Source organism: Schistocerca americana, chromosome 6 (genome assembly GCF_021461395.2).
Source record: "Schistocerca americana isolate TAMUIC-IGC-003095 chromosome 6, iqSchAmer2.1, whole genome shotgun sequence".
Classification (NCBI taxonomy): Eukaryota; Metazoa; Arthropoda; class Insecta; order Orthoptera; family Acrididae; genus Schistocerca; species Schistocerca americana.
In genome coordinates this window covers 330,404,075-330,426,898 of record NC_060124.1, presented here as the reverse complement: position 1 = coordinate 330,426,898, position 22,824 = coordinate 330,404,075, and the positions used below count along the sequence as shown (strand labels likewise).

The window sequence follows — 22,824 nt, the reverse complement described above, 5'->3', positions numbered from 1 at the left end:
TACAGCACAAAAGCGTACAGGCTGACCTCATCTGTTGACTGACAGACCGCCGACAGTTGAAGAGGGTCATAATGAGTAACAGGCAGACATCTGTCCATGCCATCACAGAAGAATTCCAGACGACATCAAGACCCACTGCAAGTGCTATTACAGTTAAGTGGGAGGTGAGAAAATATGGATTTCATGGTCGAGCGGCTGCTCATAAGCCACACATCACGCTAGCTAATGCCAAACGATGCCTTGCTTGGTGTAAGGAGCATAAACATTGGATGATTGAACAGTGGGAAAACGTTGTGTGGAGCGATGAATCAGGTACACAATGTGGCAATTTGATGACAGGGTGTGGGTGTGGCGAATGCACGATGAACATCATCTGCCAGCATGTGTAGTGCCAAAAGTAAAATTCGGAGGCGATGGTGATATGGTGTGGTCATGTTTTTCATGGAGGGGGCTTGCACCCCTTGTTGTTTTGCATGGCACTATCACAGCACAGGCCTACATTGGTATTTTAAGCACCTTGTTGCTTCTCACTGTTGAAGAGCGATTCGGGGATGGCGACTGCATATTTCAACACAATCAAGCACCTATTCATAATGCACAGCCTGTGGCAGAGCGGTTACACAACAATAACATCCCTGTAATGGACTGGCCCGCACAGAGTCCTGACCTGAATCCTACAGAACACCAGTGGGATGTTTTGGAACGCCGACTTCGTGCCCAGCCTCACTGACTGACAGCGATACCTCTCCTCAGTGCAGCACTCCGTGAAGAATGGGCTGCCATTCCCCAAGAAACCTTCCAGCACTTGATTGAACGTAAGCCTGTGAGAGTTGAAGCTCTCAAGGCTAAAGCCGTCGGCACACGGACCGTGCAACCGAACGCTGAGTGTGCCGAGTTTCTGACGTCATAGCGTGGAATAGCACATTTGGGAGTCTTTCCAAACGTGCAGAGCAATATCTAGCATATCAGATATTCTGAGCATGCGTCTGAGCGTTGACCAACGAGAGGCCACAACGCCACCTATGTCACATGCACGCCGTCTTCCTTCAGTGCAGAGTTGTGAGGCGTCATATTGGCATTCATTTCAAGCCTGTACATATAATGCCGTTTCTGGGCACCAGCAAATTGAGAATCACTGGAAAACCCGTTGTTAACTGTGTGATTAGTTCCAATAAAATAATGAGAAACATCATATTCGTAGCAAAATAATTATTGTAACTTGTGTATTATGAGAGTATGCTATTTGAAGGCAGTGACACACTGAAGATCCACTGAAAATGCATTGTTCTTGGTACAATTTGTTATAATTAAATTTCAATTAGTAACATATCTACGATTAATGTTTTCAGCAAGACCTAACATGCTATGATTGAGGAGTAAACTCTTGGTGTCGGTTTAACTGAGTGAGTAGCGTCACTGATCCCCATGCAGGATCAACTTTGGGCAGTGGTTCGGGACTCGATACTTCGAAATTTTTTTCAAACATTGCGTTTTTATTAGATTCTGATCATTTATTATTAGTTTAATGTAAGTATATACTATAATATTTGATGTTATGTAAATAGTTGACTTTTTCTTGAAGGGTGACTGACTGGCTTAATCTATAGGACAGTTTGTGCTACTTGTATAAAGATATTTTGCTCCTTTTTTATTTATGCTTCGTAATTCACATGTTGCAAAGATTCTGCTACTGGGTGAGAACAGTGATCAAGTCAGGTTGACCTTAGGGTTTTACTAAAATGTGGGAATGATGAAATAATGTTTATCTTGTGCGGAGAAGCATTGCGAATTTGTATCACACTGTTTGTAATGGAACTTTTATAAGCCTTTGTCCATATTGATTGGACATGGTACTATCTTTCTCGTGGGCGATGGAGGAAATATGCGTTTTAATAGAGCTAATGTGGGAATATTATGTGCGCCCTTCTCGTAAACAGTGTGATTTACGAACTAGAAACATCCCGCAACTGCTGCTGGAGTGCGTTGTGATCGCGTATACCACGTTGGGGCCCACGTACCGTAGGGGCCAATGTACCGTATGCACAAGTTGAGTCATTTCTGAGCGTTGAACTCAGCACGCTCAACATTGATGTTAAACGGCACGGCCTGTGTGCCGACGGCTTAAGGATGGGCCAACACCAAATTGAATTCCACTGTTACCGATTGAGGGCGCCATGAACTTTTAAGTCATTTTAAACCAGATGTTTGGATTTTTTGATCATACAGTGTATGAGAAATTCACCAACCTGTGAAGTGTGGAACTTGATGGCACACTAACTTTCCCTCTACAATAATATCTACCTGCTATTTGATTTAACAGTGTTACTTGTAAACAGGCATTTATTGTTATTATAAGCAAATAACTATTTATTCTTTGACAACTGTCTGTGTAGTTATGCAAATATTAATTAAATATTAGTTGTACATGGCAATTGCTTAATTGAAACTGCAATATATTCTCTCTTTTTCCTTAAGAGCACATACCTGATAGAATATATAACTGAACATAATTTTACTATTTGTACTTACACAGTTTATGATTATAATTACAGGTAATTTTTAATTCAGTCTATAGAACTAGTTTTGCAGATACTCCATATCTAAAGAATAAAAAGAATGAATATTTGGAGTTTGTGTTAACATGAATGTACCTACGTCATTTAAAGACTTATTATCAAATGTGTGTAAATGTGGCATTGTGCTGACCACTTACATGTAAGTTATATTTTAAAATGAAAATACATGATAAATATCTTAGTGCTATTTTATTGTTACATTAGAGAGTAAAATATATGGTAGTTTATAATAACTATGTAGTTAATAAATTACTGAGAAAGGGAGTCTGGTGGTCTGTGCAGGAACGTATTTTCTTTATTTATTTTGTTTCAGAAGCACTATTAAATTCCTAGGAACAACTGAATGGATAAATAAATTCTACACACTGCTGTACCACACTGTTACATATACCCACCATGAATGAGAAATGTCAGGAATGTGAAATTATTATACATTAACAATTTGAAGAGGCTGTTGGGAACTGGAGTAAATTATTTGTGCTTATATTGCAAAAATTTGACATAGAAAAGTTAACAAGAAGGCTACAGCTATTGAGATGGGGGACTGCTGCTTTAGAATACAATACATAAGATAGCTGTGATACAGAAATAGCCCAATGCTCTAAGTAAAATCAGTAAAGGGTGGCACAAGGAACTGGGAAATTTTGGACGTTAGTGTTGTTAACACTAGTGCCAGCAATTCAGAACCAATACACAATAGTTCTGAACACAGTGTCTTTTACTAATCGTACAGTACTGCAGTGGTGTGGAATGTGCTACTGCTGTGAGAGCATTTTACAAGCAGGGTGATAGTGTGAGTGCCGCACAAAGGGACAGCATTACAAGCTAGAGATATGGACATGTCCCACCTGCTCATGGATTTAGAATGGGGATGAGCAATTTTGAAGAAACTGATCCAGCCTTGAAAAATATGCCTCCTGATGGTGCTTGTACGTACCCAAGTGACCATTGCAGCAGTTCGCATTTCCATCGTGAAGAAGCCTTACAGATTCATTTGACTATACGTATCTGGGCTATAGTTTGAGTGACAAATTGTGCAAAGAATACTGTACGAATTAAAGTTCCACTCATATGAGTTACAGGTTGTGCAGCAATTAAATCCACGAGATGCTGTGTAGGGAGTTTAGTGAATGGGTCAGGCTAAAACCAACGAGGATGCCAATTTTCTCAGCATCGTATGGATGTCAGAAAAGTTCACTTCCACCTTAATGAATACTTTAACAAACAGAATTTCCATTACTGGGCACTGGAAAAGCCTTTAGATCTTCACAAGTGTCCATTACATAGTGCCAAGGGGACAGTATGCTGTGCTGAATTGTGTCATGGTGTCATTGGTCCTTAATTTTTTGAATGTGAGGATGGCACTGCAACAACATCTGCTCAGAGATCAGGACTCTTATAAACAGGGTGTGAGCCTACAGAAGTACTGTATACATTCACTTCGGGCAATAAAGAATGTTTTACCTGTCCTCATTCATGCAAATAATGCTGCTTCAACATTTCCTGTTTCCTTGCAGCAGCGTGTAAAAAAGATTATCAACTTTGGAAATCTTCAGTAACGATATATATAAAACAGAAGAATCCACCACATGGAATTTTCAAGCTAATTGTAATCTCAGTCTTAAGCAAATGTTAGCCTTTCAGTTATTCAGGTCCAAGTTTAACTTTCATTAAACTAAACAAGTGAAGCATTAAAAAAAATAACAGGTAGCCACACAAATTATTGTGTGTGTTGAGGAATGGATTCAGAGCACGGCATACTATAGAAACAACTTTATTAAAAAATAGTACAATTAGAATCTCTTCATTACAAATTTTATTTTACTCATTTTGTAAAAAAATTACATATTTAATGCCTAAACTAGTTAACTGGAAATAAGGTAAATCTACGACTCACCCTGAAGTCTATTTACAGTTCAGACAAAATTCAATTGAATGGAACTATGTAATATTCACATGAAATCTGCAACAACAGATGTAATAAATATGTACACAACATGATTTATATTTGTACAATATATCACACACAATGGGAAACAAAGACTAGTAAAAACAAAATGATGGTTTGCACAATAGGAATTTCCAAAACAGGCACTATAATATATATATTAAATAATGAATATAACAATACAAATTTTTTTCAACCATGATCTGTATGAATCATTTCCATTATTCTGAAAATTAAAACAGTAACAAATATTTTCATGGTAAATAGTTTACCACTGACCCACTTTCATATATAGGTAGAAAATACAGTTCAGCTCTTTCACATAATTGTGTGTCTGTTTTAATATCTGCATTGCCCTAAATGAAAATGTTCTTAGAATATTAGCACCTGATACTGTGAGTCAAATCCTATTCATTGTAAGTTGATGATTTTCATAAGCTCCAAGACTACTGAGATATAGCCTTTTGGTTTCTTTTAACATTTTTTGAAGGTTGCATACTGCAATAATTAATAGGCATGAGCGACAAGCATGTGGAATGTGCGGATAGTTTCAAGAAATGTTTGTGTGTGTTCAGAATACAATGAAATTGAGATAACAAAAGAAAAGGCAAGACTGAAGAGGCACTAATGAGAGATGCACCATAATTTTGAGCTGATTATTTCACATGGAAATAAGACTTTAAGTGAAACTTATTTAAAATATGGGGAAAATTGGGGAAAAAAAGCTGCACATTTCGTAGGAAATTTATGTCCCAATTAGATCCTTGGGATAAGCAAATGCAAATGATGTAACTTCAGAGAGGGGGGGGGGGGGGGAGAGAGAGAGAGAGAGAGAGAGAGAGAGAGAGAGAGAGAGAGAGAGAGAGACGTGAGTATACAATTGTCTAAGGCATATAAACTGCCATTGGAAGCAGTATTCTCTGATACTGTTTTGATTAACAAATATGCATTTACTGCTGACATCAGCTTTACGTTAGATTTAAAGTTTGGCAAGAATCATTCACATGCACACAATTAAGTTTCCAATGGCAAGATGATGTGCTTTTTGACATATGAACATAATCAAAAGGGAAACAATATGATCAACAGAGCATTTTGCAGGACACATCACGAAACCTTACATTTACAGTGACTTAATAGATAAGAATTAAGTGTGTGTGTGTGTGTGTGTGTGTGTGTGTGTGTGTGTGTGTGTGTGTGTGTCAAAATTTAAAAATCCTACAATCTGCTCTAAAACTCAAATCCCATTTAAATTCTTTCATAATAAGTCACCTAAATGAAGAAATCGTTAGTTCTGCACCATATATAGACTTCATTAATTGATAATTTTTCATATAGCGTGCCACAAATTTAGGCAGTGACTTCACTATCACCTGATTGCACAGGTAATTTCTGCTCATGCGAAGAAGAGACTTTGACAACTCCAGGAAAATTTGGTAAGAAGTCCTAATGTATTTTAACAAGGGAAAAATTTAATTGTTAATATCCCACTCAGTCACATGAATTATCAGCTAAGGTCAAGTGATATGGATAAGGATTGTTGTCAATACACTTTGAAGAACATACAATGTGAAAATGTTGATATAATTAGTATGACATTACACAAAATAAAATGACTGTCCAAACTGTATTAATTGAATCACAATAATAATACTAATGCCACTGCTAAGAAATAAATGAGTATGATAACAGTGTTGAAACCCATGCATGAAGCTGCCAGACCCACACATGTGCAGCCCCCCTCCCCCACTACACACACCCGTGCATGTTGATTGATTTTTATTTATCTTATGTTTTGAGATTCCTTGGCTTCACAACAGATTTCTTTCTTATCCACATAGACTTTGTCCATACATATTTTTGAGGACTGCAGTGTGGAAAACTTCTGCACCAATTGTAATTAGAGCTTTTGCTTGTTAAACAGGAACTAGAGTGTTCTCTAGACCCCTGACTAGATTTCTGACATACATTAACGAGATAAAGGATCACAATGTTAAAGATATTTTGCATGAATTTTAGCAGAAATTTGAAATCACATCACATTGTCAGTCAGAGCATTGCTAATCACTGTGATTAAGCTCAGTTACTCTTATCACCAATTGTGCAATCAGAAAAAGACTTACAAGATTTTTTATGCAGGTTTCGCTGTTGTTTAATCCTTCATGATGAGGAAGTTCAACTTTAACAATAATTATCGACAACTGTAAAAATACCTTCCCACATCAACAAAAGTTAAGCATCATTCCATAAACACAACACCATCAGTTTCAAAGTTTCACAGACAGACATATTCTAATATTACCAAAACAATACACAGTTGTGTGTCACTGATCAGGCCATGGAATTTTGTACTTGACAGTTGCTAGGAAGTTTATTATGAGACAGCAGAAACAAATCTCTGTTGTAGATTGTATCACACCAACATTGCACCATCAATGATAACATCTCCAAAGCAAATATTTGTATACACGTTATCCACCAAGTCAAATCAATTACCAATGGAGACCTATAACAGCATGTTCAGACAATCAATATGCCATCCAAAATGAACTAGATAGCTAGTCCCTCGTAAGAGGGACCATCAGATTCAGGAGATTCTAGTCGCATGCGAAGGTGATCTAATGTATTGCTGAGGTGTTTTGTTATCTGGTCAGTTTCTTCACTAGCTTCTAGATTTGGCAGTTCCTCACTGATCTTTGCAATTAGTTGATTCAGCATTGTCACAGTAACCTGAAACAAAGAGTCACTTTGATAAATTATGTTTTCACCAATCCTCACCCTCATAGTTAACAAAAAGCAAACCAAATCCCTCATACAAGCTCTATTCAGAAAATAATGGAACTATTTTCCAGATGATGTTATTAATTTTACAGATTATTGGTCCTTCTCCTCTTCAAAGTCCTCCCATCACCTGTTTATACACTTAACCTAGTGATGTTGCCATTTCATGAAGCAGTCCTTGACAGCTTTATTCGAGATGGCCTGAGAGATCTGCGATGAATTTGCTTTGACACCCTCAATACGCTGAAAACAGTGGCCTTTCAGTACTGATTTTAATTTCAGAAATAAGAAGAAATGACAAGGACCTAGGTATGGGAAGTGAGGCCAAGGACCTAGGTATGGGAAGTGAGGCCAAGGACCAAGGTATGGGAAGTGAGGCCAAGGACCAAGGTATGGGAAGTGAGGCCAAGGACCAAGGTATGGGAAGTGAGGCCAAGGACCAAGGTATGGGAAGTGAGGCCAAGGACCAAGGTATGGGAAGTGAGGCCAAGGACCAAGGTATGGGAAGTGAAGCCAGGAGGACAGCCATCTGATTTTGACGCAATACTGAGAAACTGAACAAGCTGAGGGTAAAGCTGCATTGCTGTGGTGCAAGAACCACGAATTCTCTTTTTGCAGGTTTTTCCATGTAATCACAGCAAAATGCCTTGACATTACACACGGTTCACTATTTCACCTTTTCTGAATGTCAAAGTCATCAGTTGTAGCGGATGTGGCCTTTCTGCTCGAGGATCATCTTTAATTGGCTGATAACTACTTTTAGATCTTGAAACTCATTTGCACAATTGCATGCAACATAGATCACCATCTCCACAAGCTTATTTCAGAAGATGTAATATTTCTGTAGTAGTTTTCCCCAGTTCGATGCAAAATTTTATGTTGCACCATTGCTCCGGAAAATCACACATTTGAAACAACTCCACGAACACATAAAATGATGCACTCAAATAATGATCTCAGGAAAACTAAATGAGGTAATAACACATTGTTATAAAAGAGGTAATGTGCAAGGTAGTGTTGCCAACCGCATATCACTAAGTATCTCTATTGGCAAGCATTTCAAAATGTTCAGTTATTTTCTGCATAGAACTCATAAGCGTTGTGCATAGTAAAATAATTTATTAATGATTTGGTTCAGCTGTATTGCAATAGAGAGGTCCCGATAAACTCTCATTCCTTCACCCCTGGCCAATGGAAGTAAAAGTATTCTAGACCCACAAAAAAATTTCAGACTTTTTCCCTTTTTTTTTGGGTAGGGGTTTACTTATGATTATACAGTGGAGTCTTGTTAGCACATCCCTTCCTCATAGTATTTTCATTTTTGGAAGTCCCAGTCCCAATTGAATTAAACACACATCAAAATATCTTGTTTATACATTCTCTCTCCCCACTTAGCACATTAAAATTTGGTGGTATCGGTCCTGTTTGGCTGTTGCAACTTTTTCCGCAGAGTGTTTGGAAGTGGACATTTGCAGCTGAGGGGTGAAGAAATGTGTGGGGAGAGAGAGCACATTCAGTGCCGGCAACTTTGTGTGTCCTACAGTTTTGGTGTTTGGTGTAGTAGTACTAGTAGTGGCGTAAGGAAGTAGTTTGTATAGGATGACAATAGAATGACTTCCACTACTACCAACAAGTACCGGCTGGAGGCAGGGGCAAGTTGTAGAGGCCAAACAAGAAACTATTTATTAACATGTAACTTAGTCACTGGTGTTCTTTGTTCATATTTAGCATTTGACTATCAGCCTGTGATTCCTTTCTGTACCGACATTGTGGACAGAAAGACAGTGAGATAGTTAACTGAAGGAAAGTGCAACATTATTTAGGAAGTGACAAAAAATTCTCTTCATGTGAAGCATGTTGATATTGCACGAGACTTTTACTGAGCAAACAAAAAATGATTGACACAATATGTTTGGAAGGAGGAAATGGCTAACAAACACGAGCGTACGATGGCAGTTTCCAGAACTGGAAAATGTGCTACTGAAGTGGATAAAACAAGCTCATGCCTTGAGAGTATTTCGACTGATGGTACTGAGGTTCATGCTACAGCAATATATCTGGCACAAAATCTGGGACTCACAGATTTCAAAGCATCCAATGGTTGGATCGAGAGTTTGAAGAACTGACACAATTTACCTTTTAAATGTTTCCAGAATGAGATTTTCACTCTGCAGCGGAGTGTGCGCTGATATGAAACTTCCTGGCAGATTAAAACTGTGTGCCCGAGTTCGAGTCTCGTTCGGGCACACAGTTTTAATCTGCCAGGAAGTTTAATATCAGCGCACACTCCGCTGCAGAGTGAAAATCTCATTCTGGAAACATCCCCCAAGCTGTGGCTAAGCCATGTCTCCGCTATATCCTTTCTTTCAGGAGTGCTAGTTCTGCAAGGTTCGCAGGAGAGCTTCTGTAAAGTTTGGAAGGTAGGAGACGAGATACTGGCAGAAGTAAAGCTGTGAGTACCGGGCGTGAGTCGTGCTTCGGTAGCTCAGTTGATAGAGCACTTGCCCGCGAAAGGTCCCGAGTTCGAGTCTCGGTCGGGCACACAGTTTTAATCTGCCAGGAAGTTTCATACCTTTTAAATGTGTTTTGTGTGAGGCTTGAAGTGTAAATACACTGTTCAGTCATGGAAAACTAATCTTCCACATCAATCATTGAAATGTACAGTCCCAGTGATGTTTTTAATTCAGATGAAATGGGTTTTTTTGTCACTTTCTGCCTGACAAAAATAAATAAATAGAGTTCAGAGGCGAGAAATGTCACAGGGGAAAATTTAGTAAAGAGAAACAGTCTTATCATGTTGTAATGAAAGTGGAGCATAAAAGCTGGTGCCACTAATTGGAAAGGTGAAGAGTGCACAATGTGTAAAACTGTGTGGACATTTCAGTGTAACTATACATTTACCCATGCTTTCATATTAAAGACAACTACATTCGAACTATTCATGCATGCAAGGCTGGGTGTTGGAAATAAGGAAATCATTCTTTTTACTGATTAGTGTGCAGTGCATCCCCAAGATATGTTGTACCTGTGTAATATAAATGTAGAGTTTTTTCCTCCTAACTGTACGAGTCACCTTCAGACACTCGACCAAGGCAGTATAAAATGACAAACAAAAATACAAGAAGATTTATGTACACAGGAATTTGGCCTGTCTTCATATTACAATGAGAAAGGTAATGATCTTGGACACTATGCATTTTGTAAGACATGGGATTCTGTACAATAGAGCACAATCTCAAGTTGTTTCAAGAAGGCTGGCTTTCATCTGGTACTTACAGAAGACATCACGCCAGAAAATGAAGGAATTGCTGCTGAACAGTGACAGCAAATAATGGGGCAACAACAAAACAAACACTGATTATCTTAGTTTTGATGCATATGTTTGTGACAAAGGTGTGGCCACCTGTCAGTCCATGATAACTGATTAAGTCTTGCAGAAACAGATGGCAGAGAAACAACAAGAAAGTGAATATGTGGAAGAACCAGAAACATTGCCAGTTTCTACACTATCGAAAGCTACTGAAGCAATGGACTTAATTAGGCATTACATGCCAAGTTCTGAAGTCAACAGAAGTGATGACTATATTAACTACAAAATTAACTACAATATTAAAATTAGGACAAAAGATACAGTCAACTATTGATATGTTCTTCAAACCTTTGTGACGACAGGAACATGTACTGTAAGATGTACAATATACCGATAGTTTGTTTTAAATGGCAACCCCTATTCAAACACCAGTAGAGATTTACTAATGTAACTATGATGCTAAATGAACACATTAGAATAAAGAAGCATAAATTTAGAAAATATGGTGACTTGCTGAATCCAGTATGTCAGATTTGTATATTTCTGCCACCAACTGGAATGCACTAGTCATATGACACAAGAAACTCGCCTCTAGCCTACAGAGTAAACTCGCCTCTAGCCTACAGAGTGCAAACCTGCCTGGTAACATGATATTTAACTTTATTAATGAAGTTGGAACATGTTTAAATTGTTGTTTCAAAATATGTATAATAAGGGTATGGCAGTTATGTGTCTATTCTTAAAAGTTTTTTCTGTGACTGGTATAGTGACTGATAGTAGCTTTAAAATTTTAGTAAAACCATTCTCAAAAAGATCCTTACCTAAGAGCTGCAAGTGCTGATAAAAATGAATACTGTATTTTGAAACGGTAACATTCTTCAGCCAACCGGCACTAGTCCCTTGTGCTGGGAAAATATTACATTAACCTCTTCCCAGAATTAGGAATGAGTGTTTAGCTGCTTGAAGAATGTGCCCTTTTGAAGCTGCTCATTTGTATTGTTCATGGTAGAGCCTAAGCAGGGTCCTTTATTAGATTTGTTATACTAATGTTTAAATTATATTCAGTCACTTCACTTGTCGAAGAAAAAAAACTGTGTGGATATGTTACTCACCATAACTTAGTTATACGTATCTAGTAACATTGGCGTAAACTCGTCCCCGCTTCATGAATAAATATAAACATCACATTCCAGGTTTGTATTCTGGACTCTAGAGGCTAGGCTCTCATGTTACATGACTTCCCTGCATTTCAGTTGGTTGATGGCAGACATTTGTGTGTCCAACATGGATTTAGCCAGTGCTTTCAGATTCTTGTTCCTTGCATACTAATGTGTAATTATGAGAATTTCTGGGTGTGATTTTCTGAACATATTTCAGAAAGGTGTATTCTGAATTATAATTTTTTGAGTTAGCTCATATCCTCAATTATGGGACCTTTAATTCTGCATTCTCACAGTCGAAAAAATCAAATCATTACAAATTAGATATTTTTCAGAAGTATGTTCTGTCACTTATGACATTCAATATCTGGCATCCCTTCAAAAATGTGCATTAAAACACACATTCTTTCTGAGACAACTGTAAAATAAAACTCAACTGACACAATAAATGAGCAAATTGCTATGGCTAATGGGATCATTAAGTTTGCCTGTAATCAGTAACACAGAAATGTTCCAATGCTCAGCTCAAACCTGTTGTTTAACTTTGTTACAGCAACTTGAAAAACAATGCACCACGTTGGTAGTCTCACTGAACCTGTTACTTTCACCAACACTCTTTATAGATTGTTCCGATAGCTTTCAAGACCTTTTCATAAGTGTCTTATTGAAAGAAAACTGGTTGAGATTTGTGACATAACTGCTGCAACCCTGTACTTACTTGGTACAGATTGCTGTCTTTGACATATGTGTGTGATATTCATTTGTGACAAGTCAGTTTATGATAAAAACTTGCTTGGTACCGGTATTACTTCTCTGTATGTCCTAACCCCTCTCCCCCAATGGTTTCACTGTTTTTCCTTGCTGAACGTATGCACAAGGAGGGCCACAAAGGTATAATGCTTAAAAATAAAAATTCTAATCTGGCAGTACAAGATTATATGTCAAAATATTATTTGAGAATTTTTATGTTGGTACCTGTTCACATCCCTTCTCATAGAAGTATATGTAATGATTGAGCAATTCAACAAAGAGCTGCATCTGAACCAGTGGATCCATGCACTGGCTGCTGATCCGAACACCTTTCTTCAGGCATTCCAAAACACGCCTTTCATCATGAATCTGAAAGTAAAGAGTTATTTTAGCTGAATTACAGGAAAATTATAAGAAAATATCTAGATTTTTTTCTGTGGCAAGCACAATCCAAATTCCTTTCCCAATTATTTTCAAACAGCAGCAGCTAGTTCTCCAGCTTTGTTATTAGGGCAACATTTTTTATGACATGTATGAAATTACATTGCCATCATGAACAAAGTGTTGACACACACACACACACACACACACACACACAAATCAGATTCACTTGAAAAAATTACAAAATTATGGGATAGAATTGTTTGGCTAGTTTGTTTATCTTAATATAAAGATCTTTGCCTTCCTTTGTCCTCACAGTGGGTAGGTGTGTCTCATTCTAGGGTCTGAGTGAACTGCCTTTACTTTTTCCCCTCCATAAGGAAGGCACTAATGGTTCCAAATAGATTATATAGGGTGCCTGCATTAAACATACAATAATATAAAATGTAATAACTTCAAATGTAATTGAGATTCATTGGCAGTTTGTTTGTTTTCTGTGTTTGCTTGCAGCAGTTGATACTGGCTGCACATGTAACTACTTTGTTTCACATAAGGGCGTCAGTAGTCATGTAAACTCCACAGCAGCAGCAGCAGGTGTTCTGTGTGCTTTCTCTTGCAGAGGTAACATCTATTACACGGACACAATCCTTGGCACAAGTACTGGTTGCAACCAACTGGCAATGTTCACATTTATATGGCAATCAAGAAATAGGACAAGCAGCTTCGGGGAAACTGGAGGTTTGCTCTCGATGGGGAGAGGCAGTCCATCAATTACATGGCCCCCTTGAAGTTCAGACATTATCCCAATGTGTGTGTGTGTGTGTGTGTGTGTGTGTGTGTGTGTGTGTGTGTGTGCGCGCAGCTAGCATTCTAACATTACCTCTGTAACATTTGAAACAGTTTCAACTGAAGTTGGTAAACATGCGACTTAATACCAGGAGACAGTTACCATGTAGGTAATACACACCTATTTGTGAAGATGGAGGGGGGGGGGGGGGTGGGAATGTAGTAATATGTAGGCAAAATTCTGGGGTGTCTGAAACAACTAAAATTAAACTTTCACTTATGAAATGGAAAATAAATTGTTATGGTAAGATGTCTCAGTGCTCTTAGGGGTGGGATGCAGTGGTGCATGTGAAGCAGGTGAAATGCAAAAACGTTCAGAAACAAATTATGGGGTTGTTGTTGTTGTTGTTGTTGTAGGAGGGAGGGTAGGACTCATAGGAGATGTGGGTAGGGAAGGATAGTGGATGAAATTTCAAAATAACTGATATTAGTAATAAATCCACAACTTCTCATGTCACTGGGCTGTTTAGCAATCATTCTCATGACATTTGTGATGGTGTGGATAGAGTATAATATAAAAACAAACAGAAACTGTGGTGAAACTTGCTGCGAAACGCAAAGGTCCCGAGTTCGAGTCTCGGTCGGGCACACAGTTTTAATCTGCCAGGAAGTTTCATATCAGCGCACACTCCACTGCAGAGTGAAAATCTCATTTGAGAAACTGTAAGTATTAGTGTTGCATCCATAAAATTTGCATATTGATCCTGATGACAAAAAATTGTCTACACAGTTAGGTAGTGGTATTGGATGAGGGTGGGATGGGCCAGCTGACATTTAAAGCATAAATTGTGACATGCATGGGGCACTTTCAACTGAATTTTGTACACATGTCAATATGTAGAGAAACATTCAGTTTATGACATGCCTAACACCAAACAACGTGGGGGTGGCAAAGTGGTGACATGGAAAAATAACTGAAAATGAGTGACATTAATGTCACGTCTACAACCTTCAATGTCACGTCTATAACCTTCAAGGTCATTGGTTGCATTTTGATAGTTCCAATGACATTTCATCCCTACTGACAGGGCAGGTATAGTGGAGGTGACATGTCAAAATAATCTAAATTAGAGGTGAATCTGAAGTTTTTGAGGCTGCTAGCTGGTTTGACGAAAGCAGGGACATTGTGATACGTAACCGAACCGTCAGTTAGTTAGTTGGTTACAGAAGACAAGTGAAATTCTCAAACCAGGAACTCTTAATTAGTGAAATGGTGGCAAAATAACGAAGTAAGGGAGTATTTTTGTGAATATCCAGGGAAAAAAATGTGTGTATAGAAACAGGTGGTGGTTTGTAATGAGAATTTCTGAAGAAAAATTATAAACAGTTCCACCTGTGAATTTTGTTGTCTTTATACCAGACAGTCGTAAAACTACATACAAGGATGGCACTGATTAAGAAAATGGAGATACAAATGTGAGAAATGACAAGAAGGGGGAAAAAAGAAAATACTGGTGACAATTACAAACGTGTGCATTGAATCAATCAGTTTAATGAGAGAGTCCTTCCAAAGACGTGGAATGCAGAAGAATAACTATAGAAAACTGATTGTTGGAAATATTTAAATTGCAGGGGCCATAATAATACAGAAATTGTTGAGTGCAGCTTATATAGGCACGAATACTGATTTCTACAAATTCACTTACTCTGTTTATGAGATTTGAGACAGACTCATGGTTTGATATACAACAATGGATAAATAGAAATATTAAGGAGGAGGGAAGTTGAACCTAGTCCATGCACTAATTCATAGGTGGTGAGGCGTAGCGCCTTCGCTTCGCTCCTGTCACTTGTTAGGACGATACCGTTATAGGTATGAGTCATTGACAGATGTCACCAGCTGACATGGACCTGAGTTACAGAGCTGCACGTAGTTGTATTAGTAGGCGGCAGAGGTCATTAGTTGACGGACAGTGATAGCAGCCGTAGTCAAAACAATGTTGTAAAGTTATGTCTGACTAATATTTAATGTATTTGCATAATTATAATTGTTTTATATGTGTAGTAATTAGCAGTTTGTGTGTGTGTTGTATGAGTGAAGAAGAACAGAAGTAAATGAAAATTGTTTTGTTTGTTCATGAAGTACCAGCTAAACTATACAGGGGATTTACTATAATTAAATGTGCAGTCAGTTTATGGTACTAATAAATTGTGAGTAGAACACAAATTAATCGGTAATTTCGGAAGGAGTAATTTTATATTTGATACTTTGCTAAATTTATTTATTTAGCAATTGCCATAGAAAGAAATGTTTTACTATGATTGGTCATTGAAGTAAAGCACAGGTTAGCGCGGTATAATACTACAACCTGATTGCTGTTTGTGATATAAGCCAATCAGAAAAATGCAGGCTTGCGCCAATCTATGCTGGGAACAAAGCCTTTGGTGTGATATAGGAAAAGTTGGGGCTGAGGGTTCAAACTAGTAACATCTCATTGAAAGCAGCTCCGACGAAAGTACTGTATATCGTGGAAAAATGCTAATTACGAGTTCGCGAAGTAGTACGAAGTGTATTTAAGTGAACGGTATAGTGAAAGTCATGTGGAATTTCTGACGGAATATCAAAATTATTGCTTTTGACTGTTAGTTAAAACCACGTGGCGTGTTGTGCGATCTAAGACTGGAACAGGTATTACGTGTAGAGCAGAGTGCACAACATTTGAGTGAGCATTTTCATAACTAAATGATCTAGTGAACTCTATTAACTTCGGTAACGGGTGTAAATACCATAAACTGGCTACGTGTGTGATTGTGGTGTGCATGGAAGCTTTACATTGTGTAGACACTTAGTACAGACTTGGCAGTATTAACTGTGATCTTTATCGTAAAAATACACCTGATTTACATTGCCAAGTTAAAACTTTTATTTCAGTAGCTGGCCACATCCCATTTACTGGACAATTCTATGTATGTTGCGACCTGCAGTAGACAGTAGTGGTCTAGTATTTTCTACTACAGCTTTTAGCTAGACAAATGAACATTGCTGGACATTGGCAGGGCGGTAAAAGGAAACGTGCCGCGCTGCAGTGGGAATTGCTAGAACTTTAAACATGCGATGAAGTCAAGTAGGTATGTTTTGTTGGTCACATTTGTTGGGGTTGGTAAGTGATTTTGATACATGCATGCCAATCAAGTTATGTATGCACTTAAATTCTACATCATTAAACTAGATTTAACAGTTCATGTGTGTACTGCCAGTTAACAATGTCCAGTAGATACACTATTTCAGTGATCAGACATGTGGCCATTGTCAGGTGTTCTGACGAAATGACCCCGTGGGGGCAGAAGACTGACTATTGTACTATCCCCTTGTGGATCGCACTGTTTGCCCATGAGCACGCACTGACAGGGCATTGTGGCTGCGGCAGCATGCAAGTGGGCATCCCACCTGCCGTGGCTGCCAGCTCATGTCGGCACCTCATCCACTGTGGCTGCCAGTTCCTTATGTCTGCTGAGTGTTTTCTTAATCAGACCAAGTGCTGGTTGCCAAGCCTTGCTGAGACTTTACCTGCATTCTCAGTTGACAAGATTGTCTGTGGTGCATACTGCAATGGTCTCTATAATCATGCTGCCTAGTATTTCAAAGTTTATGTTCAAATCCTGGTGTGTGTGTGTGTGTGTGTGTGTGTGTGTGTGTGTGTGTTTTCTGCTGCACGAATCTTGGACAAACAGTGCTCTGTGACTGCCAACTTGTTGGGATACATCAGCTGAGTGTGCTGCTGGTGTTCCTGGCATTGAGATTCTACATCCACATCCATACTCTGCAAACCACTACAACTTGCACAGCCGCCATTCCATTCACACACGGAGCATGGGAAGAATTATTGTTTTAATGCCTCTGCGCATGCTGTAATTATTCTAATCTTGTCCTCATGATCTCTATGTGAGTGAATGTAGAGTAATCATTTACAGTCAGTTCTTGAAACTTTGTTAGTAGACTTTCTCGGGATAGTTTACATTACCTTCAAGAGCCTGATTACTGTGACTCTCTCCCACAGGTCATATCAACCTGTGATCATTTGTGTCGCCTTTCTCAGTATATGTTCAACATCTCCCACTTGTCCGTTTTTCTGCAGGTCTACACATCTGACCAATATTGTAGAATGGGTCACACAAGCGATTTGAAAGCAATATCCACTGTAGAATGACTGCACTTACACACTATTCTAACAGTAAATCGAAGTCTACCACTAAGCCTACATGATCATTCCATTGCATATCCCTATGAAGTATTACACCCAGGTATTTGTACGAGTTGGCCAATTCCAACTGTAACTCACTGATATTGTAGTCATACGATACTACAGTTTGTTTTGATTTGTGAACAATTTTTCATTTCTCAACATTTAAAGCAAGTTGCCAATCTTTGCACCACTTTGAAAACTTATTAAGATCTGACTGAAAATTTATGCAGCTTCTGTCAGACAGTACTTCATTACAGATAACTCATCTCCAAAAAGTGTGAGTTACTATTAATATTGTCTGCAAGGTCATTAATATACAACATGAAAAGCAAGGGTCCCAACACACTTCCCTGGGGCACACTGTAACTTACTTCTATATCAGACGATGACACACTATCCAAAATTTTAGTTCCTGTCTCATTCTTTAGGGGCTGAACACTAACTTTGGTGCTACTGACAGAATTTACATACGACCAGAATTTCTTTGGGTTCTGCGAAGGATCACTTGACAATATTCTGCTACGGCAGTCATTGAAGGCATCACGTATTGCTCTCTTGACAGCCAAACATGTTTCATTCAGCATATCTCTATCTATAGCCCTAACGTTTTGTTTTAGATCTATTATGCAGTAATCTCTGTTTCTTTAGCAGCTTCTTTACAGTAACTGTATAGCATGAAGGTTCCCTTCCATTATGAACTGTTCTACTGGGTATGCATCTACTGAATGCATGGTCAACTATTCTTCTAAACTTGAGCCAGAGTTCCTCTATAGCCTCCTGACCTGTGCTGAAAGTTTCAAGTTTCTAATTAAGATACGACACTACCGATTTTTTATCTAGTTTACTGTTTGTTTGGGTTGTCCTTTGTACTCTGGTAATCATTGTTGCCATAACCGTGTCATGGTCACTGGTAACAGTTTCAATATGGACATACTCAAAGACATCAGTTGTATTTGTTGCCATTAGATCCATGATGAGAAATGAAAAAGCAAGTATATGGGGATAAGTCAGATGAAAATAGATAGTTGGGTAAAAAGTAAGTAAATTGCTTATTATTTCAAAAGTTATCACCTTAAATATTAATACATTTATCCCATTATCAGAGATAACTGTCACTACAATGTTTGTGGTTTCGTAGAGAACCCTGATTGTACCCAGAAATCAGTGCCTACGAATGTCTTTCTTCAGGGCTCTAAAAATGTGGAAATCACATGGAGAGATCTTGACTGTATGGAGGATATGTTAAGGTTTCTGAGCAAAACTTCTGCACTGTAAGCTTGGCAACTTTTAGGTGGGTATTATCCTGCAACAGAATGGTGCCATCCCTCAACATTCCTGGGCCTTTTGTACTTTGTTCTACACAGTCAATGTGCAGAGCGCACTCTTGCATTCACAGGAAAAGGTCATCATAACTTTCCTGGACCTGGTGTGCCTGTTGTTTGAATCACACTGCAGAAGTTTCACTGGGAAGCCCTTACACAAAACCCAATCCACACAGTCCTGATCTCTTCTCTCCCCATCCAGTTTCCATATTTTCTGGAGCCCTGAGTTATGATATTCACTGCCATCAATTTCCTTTGGACAAAGAGGTGCATGGCTGGGTACAATCACAGTTCTGTAGGCAGCCGCAAACTTTTTCAACTGGCCATTTCATCTCACAGAGGAATAAATGTGTTAACAGTTATGGCAATTACTTTTGAAATAACAAACAGTTTATTAACTTTATTTTTTTCAAACTGTTGCATTTCACTTGACTGTCCCATTATAGGTTTCTATGAGCAACAAATTTCTTTTCTGAAAGCAGTTTGGTTTTACTCGGTATTCCAATATACATTGTTATTCCCCATTCTTTTGGATACAAAACCCTATTTTACAGCATAATCTTTGTTCAATGTGACCGCCTCATGCCACCTTACTGGGAGGGCCGTTATGTTCACATGATACCATTCTACTCATTGACGTCAGAGCTAATGTCTTGCTGCATCAATGAGCTCCCCACCATTCACAGGAGATTTTACAGTTTTGCACGACCTTGTTGCGATGATGAGAGGCACCTCACCCAATGATTCACTGTGCTTTTGTTCACTGCCAGGTCTCTGAAGACATTTTGCAAGCACCTACGAATATATGCAATGGTCTAGTTTTCTATCAAAATGAACTCAATGACAGCTCTCTGATTAGAACGCATCTCCATTAGAAGGCTACGTATAGCATTGCCACGTATTGTGAACTTCGTGAAACTCTAGGGGCTGTGTACTGTTCCACAATGTCCCATAGCAAATTCTATGTTTTTCAACTGGAACTAGCTGGGGGGTGGGGGGGGGGGGGGGGGGGGAGTTGCATGACTTATTGAGTGGCCCTTGTACAGTTAAACTGTGCTCAAATTGGCAAGTGTAACTTAATTGTTAGTTATGATCTGAAAGGTGTGTTCAATGCCAATAAAGGGGACTGTTTTATAATGGGCTACCTTCAAAATCGCTAGCAGTTTGAGGTAAAATTGCCCCGGCGGAAAAATGTCCAAGGAAAGACTCACTGTACTGCAGTGTGGAAACATGTTACATGAAATGGAGAAGCCACTGGTGACTGTAAAGATGGTAAAACAGCATTGTTTCAAAAACATATACCACCCAATAGTAACATTATCAAATGTGAAATTCATTTGGTTCCCTTCAGGTTCAACCAGAGGGTTATTTACATGTGTCATTATAGACGATTACTGTTGTGTTCTCTTATTCTTGGTGTTGAAGAAGGTGAAAGTGCATTTACTCTTGCACAGTCAGTTTCTGTCCTGGATGCAGTAAATTGGATTGGCTTGGCAGTAAACAGTCACCAAGTGCTTCAACAAAGCGGGGTTTGGGGGTCACGAACAAGACGCTTCTGTGGCCATCAAAGTTCAAGAAAATGCAGCAGCAATTGCTGAATTAATGAAAATGTGAAACATTTCATGTAGTGCAGATGATTACATGTGAAGTGGTGACTCTGTCAACTCACTTCACATTAGCTTCAGCAACAGATTTAATAGAAATTTGCAACGCAGAGGATGATGATGATGAAACAAAGGAAGAAAAAGAGGAGCAAAATGATATCCATAGAAAAATAATATGCCTGAAGAAGCCATTGCATGCATAAACAATGTTATGCAATTTGCAGCAAACACAAATTCTCCCAACTTATTGGAACTATTGTATGGTGCAAAAAATTGCGTAGAACAAACAATTTTGAACAGGAAATTAAAACAAGTTTCCCTACTTGATATGTGGCAAAAAAGAGTGAAATGTAATGCAAATAAACATGGGAATAATATGTATGTACATACAGTAAGAAATGGATTTAAAGTTCAAGTAAAAATATACAGGGCTATTACAAATGATTGAAGCTATTTCATAAATTCACTGTAGCTCCATTCATTGACATATGGTCACGACACACTACAGATACGTAGAAAAACTCAAAGTTTTGTTCGGCTGAAGCCGCACTTAGGTTTCTGGTGCCAGAGCGCTCGAGAGCACAGTGAGACAAAATGGCGACAGGAGCTGAGAAAGCGTATGTCGTGCTTGAAATGCACTCACATCAGTCAGTCATAACACTGCAACGACATTTCAGGATGAAGTTCAACAAAGATCCACCAACTGCTAACTCCATTCGGCGATGGTATGCACAGTTTAAAGCTTCTGGATGCCTCTGTAAGGGGAAATCAACGGGTCGGCCTGCAGTGAGCGAAGAAATGGTTGAACGCGTGCGGGCAAGTTTCACGCGTAGCCCGCGGAAGTCGACGAATAAAGCAAGCAGGGAGCTAAACGTACCACAGCCGACGGTTTGGAAAATCTTACAGAAAAGGCTAAAGCAGAAGCCTTACCGTTTACAATTGCTACAAGCCCTGACACCCGATGACAAAGTCAAACGCTTTGAATTTTCGGCGCGGTTGCAACAGCTCATGGAAGAGGATGCGTTCAGTGTGAAACTTGTTTTCAGTGATGAAGCAACATTTTTTCTTAATGGTGAAGTGAACAGACACAATGTGCGAATCTGGGCGGTAGAGAATCCTCACGCATTTGTGCAGCAAATTCGCAATTCACCAAAAGTTAACGTGTTTTGTGCAATCTCACGGTTTGAAGTTTACGGCCGCTTTTTGTTCTGCGAAAAAAACGTTACAGAACACGTGTATCTGGACATGCTGGAAAATTGGCTCATGCCACAACTGGAGACTGACAGCGCCGACTTCATCTTTCAACAGGATGGTGCTCCACTGCACTTCCATCATGATGTTCGGCATTTCTTAAACAGGAGATTGGAAAACCGATGGATTGGTCGTGGTAGAGATCATGATCAGCAATTCATGTCATGGCCTCCACGCTCTCCCGACTTAACCCCATGCGATTTCTTTCTGTGGGGTTATGTGAAAGATTCAGTGTTTAAACCACCTCTACCAAGAAACGTGCCAGAACTGCAAGCTCGCATCAACGATGCTTTCGAACTCATTGATGGGGACATGCTGCTCTGCGTGTGGGAGGAACTTGATTATCAGCTTGATGTCTGCCGAATCACTAAAGGGGCACATATCGAACATTTGAGAATGCCTAAAAAAACTTTTTGAGTTTTTGTATGTGTGTGCAAAGCATTGTGAAAATATCTCAAATAATAAAGTTATTGTAGAGCTGTGAAATCGCTTCAATCATTTGTAATAACCCTGTAGAATTGCCGTGTTATTTGCTAATTAGTGCCATGTTATTTATTAATTAGTGCAATAGTCTAGTGTTTTGTTGTCCAATATACATTAAATGAACATCTACTGTGCTGGAGTGAAGGTACATAAATACAGTAAATGCATAATTAAAAATTATGGCAACCACAGGTGAGAGTGGGACTCCCTGCATACCAGTATCAGGTT

At 38.8% G+C, this 22,824-nt stretch overlaps 1 protein-coding gene across 3 annotated transcripts in view; it reads right to left on the bottom strand.

Moving 5' to 3' along the window:
- Positions 1-4,377: 4,377 nt before the first annotated feature.
- The window catches only part of LOC124619291 (vacuolar protein sorting-associated protein 35), a 94,172-nt gene continuing 75,725 nt past the window's right edge, over positions 4,378-22,824 (bottom strand). For all 3 annotated transcript variants that reach the window (XM_047145564.1, XM_047145565.1, XM_047145563.1), the window contains 2 exons: positions 12,751-12,894; positions 4,378-7,254 (listed from right to left, as the gene is read on the bottom strand). In XM_047145564.1, coding sequence (XP_047001520.1) covers positions 7,075-7,254; positions 12,751-12,894 — 324 coding nt within the window. In that variant the 3' untranslated portion in view covers positions 4,378-7,074. The remainder of the gene's footprint in view (positions 7,255-12,750; positions 12,895-22,824) is intronic.